This window comes from Pomacea canaliculata, linkage group LG3 (assembly GCF_003073045.1).
Source record: "Pomacea canaliculata isolate SZHN2017 linkage group LG3, ASM307304v1, whole genome shotgun sequence".
Classification (NCBI taxonomy): Eukaryota; Metazoa; Mollusca; class Gastropoda; order Architaenioglossa; family Ampullariidae; genus Pomacea; species Pomacea canaliculata.
Genome location: NC_037592.1, coordinates 3,525,338 through 3,547,417, shown reverse-complemented (window position 1 = coordinate 3,547,417; position 22,080 = coordinate 3,525,338). Strand labels below are relative to the sequence as shown.

The 22,080-nt window shown below is 43.8% G+C and overlaps 1 protein-coding gene across 7 annotated transcripts in view; it reads left to right on the top strand.

Moving 5' to 3' along the window:
- Nucleotides 1-22,080, top strand: part of LOC112559799 (ras and EF-hand domain-containing protein homolog) — a 37,065-nt gene that overhangs the window by 6,233 nt on the left and 8,752 nt on the right. For 2 of the 7 annotated variants that reach the window (XM_025231213.1, XM_025231212.1), the window contains exons 3-11: nt 13,480-13,629; nt 13,935-14,025; nt 16,082-16,177; nt 16,566-16,759; nt 17,113-17,181; nt 19,401-19,503; nt 20,834-20,934; nt 21,199-21,332; nt 21,719-21,781. In XM_025231213.1, coding sequence (XP_025086998.1) covers nt 13,480-13,629; nt 13,935-14,025; nt 16,082-16,177; nt 16,566-16,759; nt 17,113-17,181; nt 19,401-19,503; nt 20,834-20,934; nt 21,199-21,332; nt 21,719-21,781 — 1,001 coding nt within the window. Of the gene's footprint in view, nt 1-2,404; nt 3,028-3,468; nt 3,485-7,617; nt 8,349-13,479; nt 13,630-13,934; nt 14,026-16,081; nt 16,178-16,565; nt 16,760-17,112; nt 17,182-19,400; nt 19,504-20,833; nt 20,935-21,198; nt 21,333-21,718; nt 21,782-22,080 lie in introns of those variants that run through there. The other 5 variants (XM_025231217.1, XM_025231218.1, XM_025231214.1 and 2 more) reach the window with 5 other exon arrangements.

The following is a 22,080-nucleotide window of genomic DNA, read 5'->3' as shown; positions in this document are numbered from 1 at the left end:
TTGCACGATCGATGGTACCTGACGTGATCTTCATCCTGGTGGGATCTTAATTTACCATCAACCTTCTCTTCAGTCTAGAAAGTTCGTTCCCTCTTCTTTTCTACCCTACCTCTCTGTCTCTTTCTTTTTCAACCCTTTCGCATCTAGTCTTAGTTTGAAAATGTCTCTTTGTCACAAAGTGGAGTAAATATATTCATCTCGATCCTCTAACACAATAACGGAAAAAGAAGGTTGTCATGTTTTCCGAGTTTGCTGCTTTAGGATGTCAGGATCTCTGATGCTGATGTCACCGAACCAGATTACAACAATCTGGAGGAAAGTCTTAGTCGGGACTGCAATCAACATTAAACTCTTGTTCGTCAGTTACAACAAAGCAAATATTTACTGTTGACTATTGTTTACAGTGATCCCACTGGTGTCGCTGATAGTACCAAATCTTTTCGTTTTCCAATCCAAATAGAACAGATAGTCGTTTAACGATACACGAGCTATTTCGGTTATCGCTAGTACATGTATTGCCTTAAATCCTGAGGTGTGCAGGTCTCCAGAAGACAATAGTTTTCACCCCTGACTGCTGTCAGAAAGTCTGTGGCATTTAGGCTTTGTGACTGGGACACTGGCAGTGTAGCTATTTAATACATGTACACACAGTGAATTCATTTTAACTTATCCTAGATCATGCTGGCAGTCTAGATGACCAGTAAAAGTGGAGGATGTGTGAAATTTAGAATGAAGACACCTCCCAAAACACCTGGACACCTGAAAGTGCTTCGATCTTCCCTAGAAAAGCATATAGGACAAGTTGGTATTGCCTGCGGAGTTGCTAGTGGTGAGTTTATTATGGATAGTAAGCTGTGAGTCATCACAGAGGGGTGGTGTTGCTTATGCGGCTCAGCGGCTGTTGTCTCTACTAACCACTTTTGTCCAGCGCGTGAAGAACAGAAAGCAGCACGCGCGATAGAACGGTCTCGACTTCATTATTTTGAATATTACCTGTAAAATTATTATTGACCTGACTTTGGACACGAGTCTTAAAAGTGCCTGCTTGATAACTCTCTCTAACCTGGCGAATTATTTATTGTATTCTGTTCCTCAGAGTATATATCATGTTATAACTTTCTTGATGATGTTGTCTTCCTTTACTTCATGCATATATCTTTTGTGTTTCTTTTTTTTCCTTCGTATATATTCATGCAATCCCTTTTCTAGTTTGGAGTTTCACTTTTTTCCTTCTGTCTGAAATGCGTATCGGTATGATTCATACAATCCCTTTTTTCTAGTTTGGATTTTCATTTATATGGTTGGGTTTTTTTTTTTTGTTTGTTTGTTTCTTTGTTTGTTTGTTTGTTTGTTTGTTTGTTTGTTTTTGAGTGAGGATGAGGATTATAGTATTTTAGAATTTGCTTTTGAGCAGAGCAGGCCTTTCCTGTAAGGGGAACTAAGAACATCTCAGCATGGATGTGTGTAGGTGGACTGCTGTCTGTCTGCCGAGACCAACGCTAAGCCTCTTGCGAAGTTCTCCGCTGTTAGTCTCGGCGAGCCTAAACAAAGAATGTGAGACTAAACCGGAAGCTTAGTATAAACCTGCCTCGTTTTAGTAGTTAACTTGAAAACCTTGTCTGCCAGCAGTCCAGTAATACAAGTTCGTGGTGTAGGTTTACAGAAACAGACACAAACGTGACACTTTCCCACACGGAGGCACAAGCTTACACACACACAGACACACTAGCACGCGCGCGCACACACAGACACACATATATATATATGCATGCCTACCAGACATCTGTGTTCGGAATCGTTATTCTCCAAGTTAACAAACCACCAGAAGTCTCAGTTACAGTCCAGGTTAACAAACCACCACACGTTTCAGTTATTGTCGAAATTCACAAACCACAAGACGTCACATTCTCTGATGACTCAGGTGAAAGACCACCTGTTGAAAGTCGTCATCGATTCCTACGGTTTCCCTTGGAATAAAGCATCGACTTGTTCAGTCGAGTGTAGAACTTACCCGCCTGGCGAGTTCAGATTGTGAAGAGAATCACCGTTAAAAACAAACAAACAAAGCAATGACACTTGCTTACATTAACACAGCCATTTTTTTACAGCTTCGTCAGACTTTCGATGATTATTGTTTTGTTTTATTTATTTATTATTTTTGTGTGTGTGTGCTTTGCTTAAGTGCTGTCTCGTCCCACTCCATGTCTTACGTAGATCATCGATTCTTTTCTCCCTTTATTCTAAAAAATAATGATGAGCTGTTTGTATTGTATACGAGAATGGAGTTTTCTCTCAGCCTGCCCTTTCCACCTGCTCCTTTTCTATCGCCGACACCTCATTTTCCGCACACCCAAATCATACCACAGCCTCCTGACAGGGTGGGGTGACGTCACAGTTGATTATACCCTTATAACGGCCACTCAAGTCGTAGACTGTCATGTACACACTGTGCCGTCACGTGGCTGTCCTTACTTTCACAGCCTTTACCGACTAAGTGAATCGTGACATCTGTGGCTATCGACGTGTCGTGATTTTTTTTTTTTTTTTCGGTTGGCGTGCGTTTGAAAGATGGAATTCGCAGCTGTTGGATTGCGAGGCCCTCGCGTGTTGAAAGATTATAACGTCTACTACGGTCTACCAGACCACAGGTGAGCGGCGGTGTAAACACACCTCGTGCTGCGGGTGACGGCCTGGTTGCGCGTGTGCACGCACTCGCACGTTCGTGTGTGACGTGACGGTCGCGCTTCGCGGAGTACGCACTTTCTTTGAAGTCGGCGGCAATTCCACCTTTTCGAACCGCTACTTGAGGACCGAGAACTGTTTACAAATCGGCGAGTGCCTTTGACTGATCTCAAGTGTTTTTTACATTACTTTTTCGGTTTACTCAGAATGGAATTTCACGGTTTCCAAGCAGAAAGGTTTCACTCTGATTATTCTGGATAACAGATTGGTGAATGTTTTGGGAAATACTTATTGGTTACAAAGATTGAGGCAGGTGGCAGTTTCTGGTTGGACAGTAAGGTAGAGGTGAGTGGTTGAGCACCTTGCTGAACATTTTCGTCTCTCTTTCAATGATAACACTAAGGTAGAGGGACAAAGAAAATAATCCACGACTGGTGTCAGATATTTTTCAAGCTTGTGTTTTTCGAGGTAGACTGTGTGTTTGGAAGCCATGTCGAGACAGAATGATGATGATAATATTTCAGTGTGCTGCTGTTGCCTGTATGTTTCCGGAAGATGTGCATGAATGAAAAAGCGTGTGCACGCCTGTGTGTGTCCGTGTATATGTATTGCGTGTCTATGCGTGTATGTGGGTGAGTAGGTTGAAACTCTAGCCTACACGTTGGAAGTATCTCTGTGTGTTTGGATGTGGGTGGGTGGGCACGAGAGAGTTTTCAAGTCCTGTGTGCAGTGACCTATGTCTACTGGCTTTGTACTCTCATACCCTCAGTGACAGGATACACCCGTCAAGTACACCCGCGAGGTGAGTGTCGCAGTTCAGGTGTGCATGACCTCACCCTGACATCTGGTGTGACATGGCAACACTAACCCAATATTTGTGTTCTTGTGTTTGAAACACTCTCCACTCTCCATTCTCTGGGGTATATGTCTCTTTAATGCTAGAAGTTTTGGCCCTGTCATGAAGTTCTTCACAACTAACAGATCAGAGTGATTCGGAGATACCCGGGATGTTGTCAACATTTTTGTAGTTTCATTCTGGGCCAGGCGAGCGACATATTCCTTGAATGAGGCTCAGAAATCTGGAATAAAAGGTCTCTGGCCAAGAAAGATGATAAACTTGTGGAGAGAACCCCCGTGGACTTTCAAAGATTATCAGGAATGTCAGCGATGAAAGATAAATGAATGAATGAATGGCAAATATCGTCGACATCTGGCGGAACAGGTTGTAAATGACAAAGGCTGTAAAACTGAATGGAACCGCGTGCGTAGGTTAGTCGTTTCTCATTTATTGACTTCACAAATAGTATTTTTCTGTGTGGTGCAGATTAATCGGTTTCTGAACCAGCCACACATTGCTAACATTGCAATATTTGTTCTCTACAGAAGTTTCTCGTTGTTTGAAGTGTAGCCTGGTGCACAGTAAGTACAGAGCAAAGAAAAATTAATTGTCATACTTTTAGTTATTATAAATCTTTGAATCCATCTCCCCTCAGTGATTCCTCCTTGGGTGAAAGTTCAAATCGAGGCTCCAGTCAGAAATCAGACGTTGAACCAGAGGCAGTTTTTTTTCTAAATTTAAGTATTCTGTTTACTCGGACTGTCATCGTGTGCAAGAGGTCAGCACCCGTATCAAGATGGGATGTGCCGAATCTGTTTTAAAAGGAACCGCCTGATGAGCGCGTGTGTTATCAAAGCCGCTAGGGGGCGCCAGTGGCGGGGGATCAATGAAGTGCACCACCATACGTGGGCGCTGTTTATTGGCGTGCTTATGTGGCTAGCCTGCGACCCACCCTGTAACAGATGGTGGTCTGTCTATTTGCCAACCAGAAATACAGCCACACGCAGACGCACGCAGATGATTGCACGCGCACACGCGGGGCCTGACATCAGCGTTGTGTTCATCGTAAAATTGTTTGTGCAGAGACTATTGGCTTATGTAGAGAGTTTTTAATAATAATAATAATAATAATAATAATAATAATAATAATAATAATAATAATACCCTCAGAAGTAGTAGAATTTGTAAAGCTCATTTCTCTATGTGGAGGCGGGCTTAGAGCGCTGCACGCGAAAGATTAAAGAACAAGCCAATAGTCAACCATAAAAGAAGTCAAAGGGTCAGCAAGCAGATGGCACCACGACAAACATGAACTAAATGTGTGGATGACACCACGACAAACATGCATGAACTAAGTGTGTGAATAACACCACGACAAACATGCATGAACTAAGTGTGTGGATGGCACCACGACAAACATGAACTAAGTGTGTGAATAACACCACGACAAACATGAACTAAGTGTGTGAATAACACCACGACAAACATGAACTAAGTGCGGATGCAGAGTTGTGGATTGGGCAGAATAACACGCTTGAGTATGCAAGAAGAATTTTTTTTTAAAGTAATGATAGACCAGCCTTTTATTTTCTACATATTTGGGGATTTTTTAAAACTAACCTTTTTGCTTTGTGACGTTACGAGTCATGTGACCCAAACGGGTATTTGTGACGTCACGGTTGTGTGCGGGTGACTGCAGCCTCCGTGAATACTTAAGTGATGTCATTGGACAAGAGGTTTAGATCACTTTTCAAAATGCCACCACCACTACTACTACCACTACGACTACAACTATAACCGAAAGTCAAAACACTGTGACAGAAGAAGAGTAGAAAGGGATTGTGTCGTCGTGGTGCTGAACGGAAGTCACTGTATCGATACTGATGGCATTCACCTTCTTTTCAACAGGAGTAACCATGAACACAATTGGCTTTTCTGTTTTATTCTGTGTTTATATTTTTTGTCAGTCACTGTCACTTTGAGCTAGCTGTTCGTGGTGGGGTAAAACAGCATATAAATTAAATTTATTATTATTTTTTACAGTGCTCTATTTAACTAGTCATATATGTCATGTGAACGGGATTCAACCTCTTAAAAATGTTTTTCGCATAGGTTATTTTCAACGAGGTTATTTTCAAGTGCAGCAGTACTTGATAAGAACGAGTGATGTTTAAACTAAACCCGTTGTACAGGGTAGTCAGTACTGAGGGCTTGCTTAAAACCCGTCGGAATTTTTCATAATTGTAATGAAACAGGCGAACCACGAAGAAACGGGTGGTTGAGAGCAGGCTTTCTCTACTCGACATTTCCTCATTCACTCCATCTAGAGAAAGCTCGCACATTCATGTGTAAACGTCTGCTTTGTCGCCCACCGTCTTCCCAGTTCTCCTCAATGTCCTTCTCTTACAACAAATAAAAGGCTATATGGTGATGAAGGTCACGTGACAGCTACAGTACCCACAAGACCACCTTTATAATATATCCACATGCTTTGTTACCAAGTTCAAGGCGGCTTTTATGGTGGCTCTTGGGAAGGGAGTTTTTGAGGAGGTTGCGGATCTGGTGTCGGTGGTGGGAGGGAATTTGGAAAAATCGAGAATAACTCTGCACGAGCTTGTGTTCAAGAGGCTATCTTCTCTCTCAACTGTGTCAACGTTCGAAGCTTACGAACCTCCAAAACCGTCGATGTCGGCTGGTGGATTATTTCATAAGAAATTGCTTCCACCTGTTGGTGAGCTCGCCTTATGAGTAGAAAGGGCAATGAATGGACGGGAAATACAAGTAAATGAAATACTAACCCCACCCCTGCAAGGCCAGCCCAGCAGTCAGCTATTGCAGCCGAAAGAAGTGTTTATATCCAGATGCTGGATCTGACCGAAGGGTGACACACCCGTTACTAACGACAGCATATCGGGTATGAGAAGGTCTCGGTGGTCATTACTGATCCGGGCACCTGTGAACCCTGCACAGTATTGTGTTTTACTGGTGAGGTCACGTGGGTGTTCCCCTAGCTCGGTCTGATGTTTCTCCTCTGCATCATATGAGAGCGAGTTATTGGTCGTCACCATGCTAAAAAAATACCATTTGACATGAACACATGAAGCACGACCTGCGAGATTTTAGCTCGGCATAATGTTCCTGATGGGACTGAGCTTATGTTGAGGAGAAGAAGAGCTGTAGACATGATGAGACGCAAAAGATTTGTAGTGTCGCACTTGCATGCACACGCCCACACACACAAACACACACAGGTATGTAGCCCCACCACCCGACTACACACACACACAGTGCGTTGACACAGATCGAGGGATCGCTCGTCAGCAAACACCCAAAAGAGATAAGACCCCCGACAGAGTTGTGTGCAGGCTGACAGAAGTTTCCACGTGACTAGAAAATAACAAAACACACGTGCGACAGCAGAGGGAGCAGCAGGACACGGTTCATAGTCATGATCACCGAGCTGGGCCTTGCTGCCCTAATCCTCACAAGCCACATTCCATCCTCGTACATCGCGAATGTTGTTTGTAAACATTCACAGAACTGTTGTGGCCTCTCAAGACAGTCGCGGTGTGAGGTCCACGGTTGGTTGTTGTAAATGTTGGTGTGGTTTCATGTCTCCGGGAGAGGAATCATTTTATTTTGCCGGTCTCTCGTTCTGTGACCTGTCAGGATTGATTCTTTGAGCACGAGGGATTATTTACCTACTAAGGTCACAGACTCTGAAAGTCAAGAACCGGTTTATAAATACAAACCCTCGTGTCGTAACCCCGAGGTTTCACGGTCAAGGTCAGTTTTGTTGGCTTATCTTCTCTCATTACTATTGTAGTGATGGTGGACCTTTAATCCAGTGAGGTCGAGGAGATGTCCTTCGTTTTGGCAATGATAGTGATCTGAATTCCCAGGTTTTTTTATTTATAAAACTTCGCAAATTACTTCAGAAAATGAAGGTGGGACTACTTGACCGTGCAGCTGTGCTTGTATCATAAAACTGTGGTAGGAGTCTGGGGAGATAGCTGTTCGTCTGTCTTTTAGACTGAATGCATTTTTAATTATTCAGGTTGGATGCATGCTGAAAGTGCAAACTGCTTTGATGGTAGGTAAAGGGACGGTTCACACGGGAAGAAAAACCCTCGCTTTCATGTGAAACCTGTTGCGTGGAGGAAATGTGAGAGTTCTCGCTGGTATGCTAATGAAACTGCTGGGTGGCCTGCAAGTCACTCACATTGTGTGGAGGATTATTGCTAACATTGATTGAAAACATTAACTGCTTTAACCTAAAGCGAAAATAGAAAAATACTGTCAAACCCACCTGGTATAATGAAAGAATACAGAGGAGTTTACAACCTGCCAACTGAGAATAGTGATGCTACAGTGGACAAGGTGTCTTTTCCTGTCTTGGAGTGATGGAGTGCTGCCGGACGTATAACGAGTGGAATGCCAGTCTGGTTATTTGTTCCTCAGTGACTGTCAAAACACTTAGCTACCATGATGCTCCTGAATCGGCGGAAAACTTACTGGCCAGGCTCCTAAGCTGAACGAAGAAAATATATCACGAGGGAGAAGTTTCTGGACCTTTCCAGCAGCTTGGACATCGACGCCGACGAGCTGAACATCATCTTCAACGCCTTAGACCTCAACGCGATGAGTCATCTCGGTGGACGAACTGCGAATCTTTGCAGACTCCCGGATGAAAGGAGAGAGAGGAGGAGCTGCTGCTGGGAAGCAACTCTCAGTCCTTTCAACATCGCATGGACGCTGCTAGGAGACGGAGGTCTTCGGTGGCGGCTTTGATGGTCGGAGTGGATTTTTCTTCTCTCACCTGCACGCGGTGAGTGGTCAGGTGATAGCCAGTCGCATTTCCTAGCACTGAATCATTTGGAAAACCATTAAAACACGGGAATCTGTACATCTAGTAATTATTATTATTAATTATTATTACATGTGACAAGAAATTCCAAGTTGCATATGAATGAGGACAAAAGTAACACTTGTTAAAAGAGTTTTGCTGTATATATAGCATGTTATATATATATTACAATATAGTATATAATATAAGACTATATAGAGACTATATATATGTGCCAGTATACTGAGTATACATGTTTGATCTTTGGCCTGCGGACTGTGCTTGAATTGCGTGTAGACGCTGACCTTTGGCTGGAGGACGTCATTTAGTTCTGGACGTCACTTTATTAATCCGTCATTTTGTCATGTGTCATTTCTCTCCTTTATGAAAGTGTCCGGGGTGTCTATGTAGAGGAAGCACCTTTGACTTCCGGTAGCATGTCCTGGGACAGACGGGAGCACTGGTCCTCACATGGCAATCAACTCTCAGCAGCTGGCTCAGGTCCTTAACCTAGCCACACCCCGTAACGTCTTGGGCCAACGCTGTGAGGGCTGACGTGTTCTTATGCAGTCAATAAAATACTTGGAGAGGAGATGGGCGCCACAAGTTTTTCGCCAAAGCCCCACTGAAAGGACTAATGTAGCGAAACAGAATAGAAGCAACATGCCGGATCGGTCGAGGCCCGGATCACAACGACCGCGCACCCTCTGGTGTCTCCAGGGAGGCGACAGTGTGCTACTGGAACCAAGTCTACACCCAAGTCTACAATCAGCTGCTACACAAGGAACTACTATCGACATGGAATGTTCGCACACTCTTTCAATGCGGCAAGTGAAAACTCACACACGAGACAGCGTTTACCGCTGGGACATAGTGGGACTTGCGGAAGTCCGATGGACTGGTTTCGGGGAGTCAACTACAGATGAAGGCCACAAGCTCTGGTGTTCAGCGGAGACGCAGTCAAGCATGAACGGTGTCGCTTCATTGTCAGGAAGGAGGTGCTGGACGGTCATCAGCTGCACTCAGTCTCTAGCAGACTTATCTCCATCCGAATCTCTGCTGCGACCGCACAACATTACATTATACAAGTGTACGCCCAACATCAGAAACGAAGATGAAGAGTTTGAGGAATTCTACGAGGAGCTGGACAACATCATCAAGAAAACTCCGAAGAAAGAGAAAAAAAAAAAAAAAACCCCCCACTGCTTGTCCTTGCGACTGGGAATGCTACAGTCGCCTGAGCTTACCAACAATGGGCAGGTAACGTCGGCAAGTTGGCCTAGGCAACACAACGCAAGAGGCCTACGCTACTAGAATTCGCTCAGAGTCACCGTCCTCACCATTGCCAATACCCCTCCACCGCACAAGAAGTCAAGAACTGTAACATGGCATTCGCCGGGAGGTATGGTCCACAACCAGATTGACTTCATCTTGCTGCTCAGCGTTTCAAATCAGCATGCAACAAGCACAAACGAGGTCCTTTCCTGGCGCTGACATAGGCCAGCGACCACAACCTCGTCTCATAGCCTCAAAGTTGAAACTGAAGTTTGAGACGTGACAACATAAGAGCCCTCGCATCCGATTCAACCTTGAGAAGCTCAAAGATGACAGAGAGGATCTTCCAGGCCCAGTGGGGGGCAAATTGCAGCCTGGCTACTATAGACTGCGACATAGACGCCCTTGCTGGAAGTATCAAAGAGGTGCTACTCTCTACTGCAGACGAAGTGCTGGGGAAGCAGAGGAAGCGCAAACAACCCTGGGTGACAGACGACATCCTTGATCTTTGCGACGAAAGGAGAGCCTTGAAGAAAGGGAGAGGTCGAGACCCGACGACAGCAGACAAGTACAGACTTGTCAACCAGAAGATCAGAACAAGGATGAAGGAGGCAAAAGAAGATTGGATCGAAGACCAGTGTTGCAGCGTGGAAATAGGCATGGCTAGCGGAGACAGCAAGAAGGCATATGAAATACTGAAGGCCCTCACCAAGACTCAGCAGCGACCAGCACAGTCATCGAAGACAGCGCCGGGACAGCTTCCTTACGGAAACGCTGCTGTACTAAGTCGTTGGACTGAAATTGCAAGACTTGTACAACTACAAGATCGAGCAGACACCAGCATTCTCCAGAATCACCAGACTGGGAGCAGAGAGGCTGAAGACCCTGCCAGTCCTCACTGATGAGGTGAGAGAAGCTATGCACAGTCTGAAGGAGGAAAGTCACCTGGTGTGACAACGTACCTGCTGAGCTGCTGAAGCATGGAGGAGATGCAACAACCAAGGCCTTCACCACACTGTGTCAAAAGATATGGGAAGAAAGAAATGGCCAAAAGAATGGGCTCAGTCTATCATCATCCCAGCTCCCTGAAGAAAAGGAACCTGCGGCAGTGCCAGAACTACAGAACCATCAGTCTGATAAGTCACCCAAGCAAAGTAATGCTCAGAATCATCTCAACCGCTTAAAACCTATTGCAGAGGAACTGCTGGCAGAAGAAAGGCTGGCTTCAGGGCTGGAAGAAGCACGGTAGAAACAGATCTTTAACTGCCGTGTTATGATAGAAAAACACCTGGAGCATCAACGTCAACATACCATAACTTCATCGACTTCAAAAAGCTTTGATCGTGTCTGGCACGATGGACTCTGGCAGGTCATGAGATCATTCAACATAGAGGAGGGACTATCCAGATGTAGCAGCACTCTACAAGAACGCCTCCAGCGCGTACTACTCAGACAACCACCTAGGCGAGTTCTTCGCGATGACGATCGGGGTCCGTCAAGGGTGCCTACTCTCTCCATCCTTTTTAACATCTTCTTGAAAAAATCATGCAGGACACCCTCCACAACCACCTTACTCATCTCATTGGTGGCAGACCCCTGTGCAACCTCCGCTTTGCAGATGACATTGACTCATGGCAGGCAGTACAAACGAACTTCAGGATTTGACGGACAACTCTCCAGGCGAGCGGGGGCCTATGGCATGGAAATAAGCTCAGAAAAAAGCAAAGTAATGATTATTTCCACCACCGCAGCAGCAGCAACATCGTCATGAACGGCCAGAAACTGGAGAGGTCAACAGCTTCAAGTATTTGGGTGCACCTGACTAGAGATGGTTGCTGTACAGCAGAGATCCGTATCAGGATTGTATGGCAACATCCGCAATGTCCAGGCTGGATAGGATCTGGCGAAGCAACTCAATCAGCTTCAGTACCAAGCACAGCTGTACAAGTCCTCGTGTGTCAATCCTACTCTACGGCTGCGAGACTTGGACGCTGCTTGCCGCAACGGAAAAGAAGCTCCAGCTTTGAGAACAAGTGCTTGAGAAGGCTGCTCCGCATCTCGTACCGCGAACACAAGACCAACGCATACGTACGGAGCACCGTAACCTCCTCGTGGGCCACATGAGCCCTTCTGGCAACAGTGAAGCGGCGCAAGCTCGCCTGGTTCGGTCACGTCACCGCCACAAACCCTGTCCAAGACGATCCTACAAGAACCCTCGAAGGGACCCGTCGTCGTGTCGTCCGAGGAAAAGCTGGGTCACCAACATAAAGAATGGACCGAACGCGAGATGCAGACCTGCTCTCATCTGCTCAAGACAGGACCGGGTGGAAAATTCTGTCTGTTGCTGCTGCCGGACGGTCCCCCCTACGCCCGGACCGGGCATGGGACTGACCTGACCTGACCTGATACTGAGTATGTTGGCTACAAAAGTGTATAGATATCTGTTAGTGTGTAGACCAAAGGTTGCAGATTATTAGTGAACATTCAGCACCACCAGGTACACACACACTTCTGCACCCTGCAGCCTCTGTGGGGTGCCGGGTATGACAGGCATGTGGTAGTTCTCGCCTCCCTGGGTAATGTAACACACCTCGGCCTGTCGGGACACGTGCAGCTGCCTGTTAGAGGGAGCTGTGGGGCTCATTTTCACGGACTGTCTCCAAACTCACATTTCTCTCCATTCAGCACCCGACTGTTTGATGCTGACCCTTTCCACCTCACCTCTTTCCTTGTCTTCTTCGCTTTATTTTCTCTTATGTGGTCTCTTTGTTTCTTTGTCCTTTCACGTGTTATTATCAGCTTCTCCTTCCCTGGCTTCCCCTAGTCTCTCTCCCTCGTCGGTCGCTGGTTGTCGTGGTGGTGTTTGACAAGTCAGCAACTATAGCAAAGCATCCAGCCCTGTAAACAGCCCTCAGTCGCTGGAAGTTATGTTTCTAAGAGTGTTTTCATATTAAGAAGAAATTTTAAGGACATTAATTTTACAGTTACTTCTCTTTATTATTTTCCAACTCGTTTTTCTGTTAAAAAATAAAGACAGTTAAATTTTTGACTTACAGTGGTTAATTCAGTGTGGAACTCCTTGAAGATAGTAGGAATGATAACTGTACTAGTGAAGTTCCACCAGCAGAAAATTTTATAGGAGGATAAATCAAAGACCATAAAGAAATTAATTATTTAATGTATATTATTATTTAACAGCATGATGATTATGACCTTCAACCTGAATCTCATATGCTTAGAAACCATTTGATAACAAAATGTAGAAAACGCTGAACATGAAATGGGTATCTACTGCTCTGTCGGGTACATCTGGAATATTTAGTAACGCAGGAGAAGTAGCAGCAGGAATCTCTAAGGAGCCATGATCAGATGTTACCAGTGTCCTCTTCATGTAGTGAGAAGTGTGCAGTGTAGTCCATGTCATCGCCACAGAGCTGTCTTTGCCACCAGCTTCACATCTATCAGTAAACGACGAAGATTATCAAGATAAAGAAGATAATAACTACTTTAAACAGAAAATTTTGATGTCAGGATGTGTATGGCGAATAATACACAATCGACGGTTTCTATTTGAAACCCAGGTCGACCAACAGTGTCTACTAACGATGCGACAAAAAAGCTTTGGATGGTAGTCCAGGAATTTTAGAGAGCTGACAGTTTCATTCAAATGTTTAATGCAAGTTGGGCAACGACAGCTGCCTGCACATGATGACCATCCTGCATCCGACAATGAGCCTGCATATACTCACCCTCCTTCATCCGCCCAAGTGGAGGAGGTGTAGTTACACTGATTTGTGCATGTTGGTACTGACCATGTCATTCCCTTTGTGTGTTAAAGCCAAGAGCAGGTGGTGGAGCTGTACCAGAAGCTGCACACGGGTGAGCACCCTGAGCTGCTGGAGAATTTCGAGTCCATCTTGTTGGGGGTCATCAAAGACATTCGACAGTACCAGGTGGAAAATGAGCGACTGGAGAAGACCTTCAAAAGGTCTTTACTCTTATTCTATTCTCTGTGTTTGTGTGTTTGTGTGTTTGTTGTGAGAGAGGGGACAGAGCATGCATCCTCGCCAATGTGCGGACGTGCGTGCGTTGTTTACTAGCATTCCATAAACAGCAAATTTAATCAAAGATAATAGTTTCACTGAGATGATTGTGGATAACAATGTTGTTGTGTCTGGAGTATTGACCATCTGCTAGATATTGCCGACCCTGGCCTGCAGATCTTGTTAGGTTTGCTAGGCCTGATGTAGACATCGATGTTCGTTACGATGACAGGCTGATGTTTCTGAACAGGGAGAAGGAGGTTCACGACAAGCATCTCCGGCAGTTGGAGGAAGAGATGGAGCAGCAGATGCAGAAGGTGGAGGAGAGAGTCCGGAAGCAGGTGGGTACCCGTGTAACTTCTTCTCCTGCTGACGAGGTTTTAAAGGCGAGGACTGGCGAGGGAGAAGCCTATTCACCCAGGCATTAACCTCTCAATGACCTATAAGAAGGTTATCACTGCCCCCGTCTCTCCATCCAACACTAGTTTTTATGACATGTCACTTCGTGTAAATATTGCATGTCACACTACTCCCCCCGCCGTCCCCTGTCCGATCACCCATCATTCCACAATTTTCTCAAGCTCACCTACTCTGCAACTGCTGCACAGATGTCTTTACCTGTAGGCGTTTGTCACCCTTCTCTTTCTCCCCCTTCCTCCCACCGCCCTCGGCATTCCAAAGGTGTGACTCACGAGCACCTATACCGAGAAACAAGCGCATGCGATGTCTGCAGACACGTGTTCCGTGTGCTGGACGGCCCTCTCATCCTCCAATAAATGATAATTATTGCATTCTGTCTGTAACAGGGCAATCTCCCTGTCGTTAGTACCCTAGTGCTTATAGAGCAGCGGTTCACCTCTCAGAGTAGGTGAATTTTTTTAAATTTTTTTTATTTGTCCTGAACCGTATTGGTGTTCTGTCCATTCTTTGCATCGGGTCGCCTCGTGCACACAGCACAGGTTATAGGACCTTGTAGACTTCTTTCTCCCTCCTCACAGCAGGCGTCCAGCGCAGAGAACAAGCATAGACAATTTTTTAATGACGAGAGAGTGAAATAAGCTTTTTCTCTTCTTGTCAACATCCAGCACCATCCATTCGAACTTCTCACCTTTTTTTACCGACAGACGCGTGGCGCGAGGACTAGGATGTTGAAACGAGCGAGTTCAAGTTTATCAGGTAGGCGGCAGAACTAAAAAGCAAACAAGTTATTTGCGAGGCATATTGAATATGAGGAGAGTTTATTGTGTGGCATGACTCATGGGCCGTCAGCTGTTGGTGTTGTAGTAAAGCTGGAAATATCGCACAGTCCAGTCGTGGGTCGCCACCAATCTATAAACAACGACCACCGTTGACAGATGGTGGGCGGCAAACACTATCTCACTTTCACAGTTAGTGAGGGGACGGGGGCAAGTTAGGGCCCTCGTACGTAGGATTACTTCTCTCCTAATTTTTTTTTTTTGAGTGACTATTACATCAAGATACCTACTGTTCGCCCTCCCCGCACCCGACCCCGACCGCTGTCATTGCCCTGGGTCAGAGGTCAGAAAATCTGCTGTCGGCGCAGCTGTGGGAGGGCACAGCTTACTACATAATTACAGGCGGAGGGAGGGCGACTGCGGGGCTTGACATACTGAGAACTGCACGAAGTCGAACAGCAAGGGTGAGAGACATTGATCCCTGTAGTAGACAGCTCTGCCCAGTGCATCATGGGTCGATACACTTGAACTGATTGAAGACAGTTTGTTCAATCTGGGTCGTGGTGTTGTTGTTCCTGCTGTTGTTATGAAAAAAATTCGCCCACATGCAAGATTATTTTGTTAAAGGCTTGTGAAGGTGATGGCAGAAAGATCACCCACACATAAATTATTGCAATGAATAGAAATGGAGGTGGTCTGTGTGTGTATGTCTGTGTGTGTGTGAGACGGTTGTTCAGTCAGAGATGTTTATCATCATTAACCAAATTGTCTGCTGGTAGTTGTTACAAACCATGTTGTATACAACACACCCACCTTGGCATTATAATATGTGTAGAGTATAAATATTGTTTCTAAAAGGTGATGTGTCCCCTGAACTGAGAACTTATTTTATCGCAAAGACTGATTATTTCCTAGATGACAAGCATCCTTGGACTGTTAAACTAAGTTTTTCTTGGTTCGTGTTGAAAAAGGTATTTTATCATAATCGGAGGAAGGACTCTACGACTACCCGTGTGTTGTTGTTGTTGTTGTTGTTGTTGTTGTTGTTGTTGTTGTTGTTGTTGTTGTTGTTGTTGTTGTTGTTGTTAACATGTCCGTCTGTCGGTATCAAAGCAAATATTTCACCTAACTTCCTTTCACTGACAAATGTCGTTACCGAGTGCCTTAAGGGTGGTAAAGCCTGACTTTTGTGTTTCTGCAGGAAAAAGAGCGACTGGAGGCGGAAAAGGCGGCGATGAGGGCCCACCTGGATTCTGAAATCAACTCTCTACAACAGAACCTCAAACGTCTACAGCAGGTATGGCCGTCACTCGGGTGGTTGGACAGAGAAGACAGCACAACACAAACACACAGACACACAGACACATGTGCTGCTCACCACCAGTCTCCTGCATTCTTGTCTTCCCTGTTCTTCTGCCGACATTGTAGTCTTCCTCTTCTTCTTCGTCGTCGTCGTCGTCGTCATCATCAGCAGCAGCAATCATCATAATGAATCATCATCATCATCATTATCTATCAATCAATCATCATGATGATTATCATCACTCTTTTAGACACTGTACTCTCCGCCATAGCTATAAAAGCCAGGTGGTCAAGATGAGTCTCCATGGCTGTGTGTGTGTGTGTGTTTGTGTGTTTGTGTGTGTGTGTCTGTGTGTGTATGTGTTTGTGTGTGTGTGTTGCAGGAAGGCCTCAACAAGTTTGACAAGGAGCAGGAGCAGCAGGTGCTCAACATGCGCAACCGGCTGGAGGACATCCAGTCCGAGAACAGGACCCTCAAGAGCGAGCTGACCGACTCGCAGACTAACCTGGCCCTGGTGCGCAGTGAGCTCATCTCATTCCGCCAACAGTTTCAAGAAAAGTGCCGTGAACTTGACCTGTAAGTGGTCACGTGATGAAGCTACTCGTGCGGTCGCGCGCGTCTGCATGCGTCTTTGTGTGTGTGTTGTAGGTTGAGGTCAGAGAGAGAGAGAAAAAAAAAAGAAATCACAGCGAGTTTAAATCAAAAACTAAAAAATTTCCCAATATTATCCACTTAAGACAAAAATGTTGGGTTTCTCTTAACTAAAATAACTTTATTGAAATGTGGGACAAGTATTTCTTGTCTCCGAGGGCAAAGATGAGATTAATACGGAGGGTGGGACTTATAGGGAGGGAGAGATTTAGCTTGCAGGTAAGACTGCAGTGCCCGGATGTCTTATTACACCTATTGTTTCCTGTTTGTTGTTTTAGCGAGAAGGAGACTGTCATGGATTACCTGCGGGAGCAGGACAACCTCACCAGGCAGCTACATATGTTGCAGTAAGTAACAATCACATTGTATACTGTGCTGGGTGTTATTCTGAAACAAGTCTTAGAGTATCCACAGGTATCTTAGAGTATCTACAAGGTGTAACAAAAACCAGCTAAATAACACTGACTGACATCGACAGTTAGATACTTACTGCAAAGTAGTGATATATTTACAGGTACGATTTGATGAACACTTTCACCTGGAGTTCGATGTTACATATTTTATATTACACCTTTATTGTTGACATTTCTGTCGGTCCTTTGTCGCAGCTTGTGTATTATTCGTTGTGAATCTACATGTCTACAGAAAGCTTATTAATGGATTCTTTTGCTATTTTTACCTTTAAATTAATTTTTCAGGTAGTTCTGTTGACAGACAATCTGTAGTTAGTCTTGTTTAGTGTTTAAACCAATCCTCTCAGACATTACAGAAGTAACTGAACATTTTTCTCTTTTTCTTCTGAAGCTGTGACATGGTGTTATCAGTCTGATGGATAAATTTGATAAATTTGAGGAATATAACATGTAGATGCACCTGTTACAGTTTGCTGTATCTGTTTACATTGGATATCAGAGAATGAACACCGATACAATGTTTTGTGTGGGCTTTTATTAATTTTATTTACATCTCATTATTTACATAACATTGGACATGTTCAAAAACGCCTTAGTTCTCAGTTTTTCCCTTTATTTCTGTAGTTCCTTATTTCTGTCTTTCTTTCTGTCTGCACTCCATGTGTTCTCAGGAAGAAAATAAAACCAAAGCCGTTTTGTAGACGTCGTCGCAGGTTTGGAACCTTGATATTTGCTGTTTGTGCCCTCGGGCAATGTAACTCTGATTGTCTTTCTCTGGCTCCTTTTCTTGGCATGCTCAGAGCTGAAGGGACTTTCTTACAGCTTAATTATTCAAATGTCACAATACTTCTATTGAATTACTCTTCTTTTACATCACTAGTTGAAATATGGACACCAGCAACTTTGTCCTTCTTGCTGATTATTTGTCTCTGACTGTAGTTTAATCACTGATTTTGCTTCTTAGTGAACAAAGTACAGAAGTATTTCAACAAAATAAGCTAAAGAATCTTAAAGTCTACAAAACTTTATTTTAATGACTGGGATGAGCTGGGTACACACTCTTTCAAAAAACAAAAATTGAGTAAATCACCTTCTCTGTTATTGACAAACAAGACTGCAAACATTGCCATGCAGAAAAAAATGGCAGACCTAGGAGTATTTTACATTTGCAGAAGGAAATATTTGTCTTGACTCTTTTTTCTCCACGACGAATGTTTTGTTGTAATGAGTATCGTTTAAAACAATGTTAAATAATTCATTGAAAACCTTCATAAAGAGCTTCAGTAAATAGTGTACTTGGTAGATAGTTGATAAACTGTTCACTTCGTCACATGAATAATTTTATGGGCGAGAAGGAAGAGTGTTTGATTTAACAGGCGATAAAAATGAACTTGTCCACGAAAGAAGAAAGAAAGATGAACGACCGACTTACAGACCAGACAAACAAACAAAAATATTTTAAAAACTAACTAACGAACAAAAACGACTAAAAAAAGAGTATGAACAAAAGAACAATTAAAAAAAAACCCGACGACCTAACAAACAAATGAAGGACAAAACAAAAGATTGAAAAAACGAACGAAGGAACAAAATTTACAAAATAAAGAAAGTTAAAGAAAAATTGAACGAAAGATAGACCAAGAGGGCTAACAAAGCAAAAACCAAACAATAAACGAATGAATCATTGCTGTATCAAGTGCTCTCTGCCACAACCTGTACCTTCAAGCGTGAACACTCAGGTGAGCTCAGGTGTTCAAATATTCTCATATTCTCAAGTTAACACCAGGACACAATAGGTTTGTACGCGTGTTTACAAATGCTTGTAAACAAAAACATAAATAAACAAGGCACGAGCGTTGTGGCAGTGAGCACTCGATCTGTTGTCATCGTCCAGCGGCCTTACTTAACGACAATGTCGCTGTTGTATCATCATTCAGAGATGCTAACAAAGTTATCAACGACACTAACGATGATCTGAGAGAGGCGCTGGACTCCTCGCTTCGCAAACAGCACAAACGTACTTTATTCCGCCGACGTAAGCAGCTTCTGTGTACTGCACGCTGCTCACTTGCTTGTCTTCTGTTGCCTTTCATCGCTGTCTTGTCCTCCCCGGCTCTTACCTTGCCCTCCCGCCGGCATGTTGTGTGTTCCAGTGACGCCAACAGAGTACTGCATGACGTCAATGACGACTTGCGCATGGCTGTTGAAACAAGCAGAACACCTCCCTCCACGTACAGGCGAAGTTTTTCCAACGATGTAAGCGACCAGTCAGAGATGTTTTAGTCCACGTTTTACACCAAACAGGTTTTTTAAAAGAAAACAAACTAATTCCCTTGTTTGCCCTCCATTTTACCTCCCTCGTAGAACCTGTAGTAGTTTGTTGATTTGATTTTTCTAGACTAGAAACTTTTTTAACACATTGCTGCATAGATTTCCAGCTTCTTGTCCTCAGTAAAAGGCTACAGCCAATGACATGTTCAACGCTTGTGAACTACGATAGGAAAGGTGGATTGATTGTTTATTATTTAAAGTTATTAATTGGAGGCTTTTTGAGAGTTTAGACATGCGCCATCGACGCTCTGTAGCCAGACGATCATTTTCCCCATTTTCTTCAAAACCTAAGCCCTGACCCTCTCAGTAAAGTCCTTTGTTTATAGCTAGAAATAATTTTTTTGAGAGGTGACACCATGTTCCTTCCTCACACTCCTTCAGCTGTTGGTGGTTGCTATGGTGAAGGGTTTGGCAACATCATGTTGATTAATCTTTAAAGGTTTTGTATTTCAGCCAACAGCATGTCTTGGTTGTGGTTTGTGGTAAACTTTAGAGGGCCCTCGGCTGCACATTGTTTCCTGTACGCTTCTGCTTCACCTGTCAAACCAGCATCCTGATTATGACAACCTCCCCCTGCATGACCCTATGACCTCTTTTTGTTACCTGCATGCAGTGTTGTAACTGTTGTGATGTGACTGCGCAAACAGTTTTTGTACGAGTTGTAGAGAAATTATCTTTCTGTCCATTTCCATATCCGCATATTCATCACCAATATTTAGCCTGCGGCTATGCAATAAATATTCCCTTCACGTGATATAATTTAGCCTATCATTCACGGGTATCGCTTGCAGGTGTTGTAAAAGTCTTCGCTAAAATTAAAACTCAGAAGAAATTCTTTGCCCGATCTCTTCATTATAATAATTCTAGTCTTTATATTTTACTTTTTATATAGTCTCTGCTTTGGAAAAGCATCTTGATAAAGAATCGCACATGCAAAATATTGTGTAGATAATTGCGATATGTTTAGTCTAATTTTCAAACCAGCTTTTTCCTGCAAAGATTAAGAGAAGATGGAAGACCAGTTGTTTTTTCATTCTTCTATATTTAAGTCTTCCTTATTAGTAGCTGTTACGAGAACCCAGTGTTTGTCAAGTGGTCAGAGATGTTAGTAGCCGGCAAACTGTGTAACAGAAGTCAGTGTAGCCATGGTCACACTTCTGTGTCCTACACCTGTCAGTATTTACACAAATCGTACCTTTACACGGCGATCATTGGCCTTGTACCTCAGTCCGGGACCGAACTTTCTCATCGACAGTCAGGTGGCAGCGGACGGAGTGGTTCTCCCAGAATACCAGCTACCAACGGAGTTCGTAGAAGTCCAGCCATCGGGGATTCTGTTGATGGTATAGCACCAGGGTAAATTTCTTTGTTTACTTCTTATCTTTCTTTCTGACTTTCTTCTCCTTACTGATTTTGGTTTTTTTTATTTGTTCTTCTTCCTTTCATTCAAGAATTCATTCTTTTAATTCATGAATTCTTTAATATGCTATTTTCTTATTTGCTTACTTTAAAATTATTTATTTTATGTGATACAAACAACAGTTTGTGAACTAAGTACAAACTACGTCTATCAGATACTGCAGCAAATTAAAAAAGAATCTTTATATCTGCCCCCCTCAGAAGCCGGCCCTCCTCTACCGGTGCAGCGGCCTCCTTGCTGGAGGAGCTGAGCATGACTCAGTCCCCTGTGGACGTCCGCAGTTTGATTGGTGCTCCGAGCTTTGACGAGGAGAGCGTCGCTGAAGATATAGGTGGTAATCACAATTTTGTTCTGTGCAGATTGGAAAGAAAAAAAATGTGTGACTGTTGTCAAAACTGTCTTGGTGTGTGGTTTGCTAGCACAAATAAAAATGGAATTAACTGACAGATCGATGATTTATTTTCATTGTTAAATATCTAAAACGTGAATAGGCAAGGAACCAAACTAAAAACAATATTATATCCTTATTATTGTAATCATATAAGTTACATCCTTACAGATATTCTTCACAATATATTCTTTAGCTCTTACACCAATGTCTCTTACAATCACCCTGCTCCTAGCGCTGTTTCAGAGCACCTGCTTAATAAGTAAATAAATATATCAACAAATAAACTACAGTTATATCCGATCTCTGAATCTCCCCCCTTGACCTGTCAGAGTTCTGGGCCCTGCCATCCAGACAGCCACAGTGTTGTGAAACTCATAGTTTCCTGCAAGCAGGTATGACTTGATGACTTGCAAGCTACCTACAGAGTCCACAACCATATTGTTGGTCTCTGAACCATGTCCGTGCTTCCTAAGGTCTGCTGGCCTCAGTAACCAGAATAACGAGGATGTACAGCTACTCATAAGGGCAAAGGTGAAGGTCTTGCGCCTGACTGCTGCCTGTGACCTTTGCAAGGTCCACCAGACCTGCTTATTTGTAGCCTTGAAAGCCTGGGTACTAACCTTGCTTCCAGTCAGACATGAAACATTACATAACCTCGCTTACAACCTAATGACATGATAATTGTCATGAA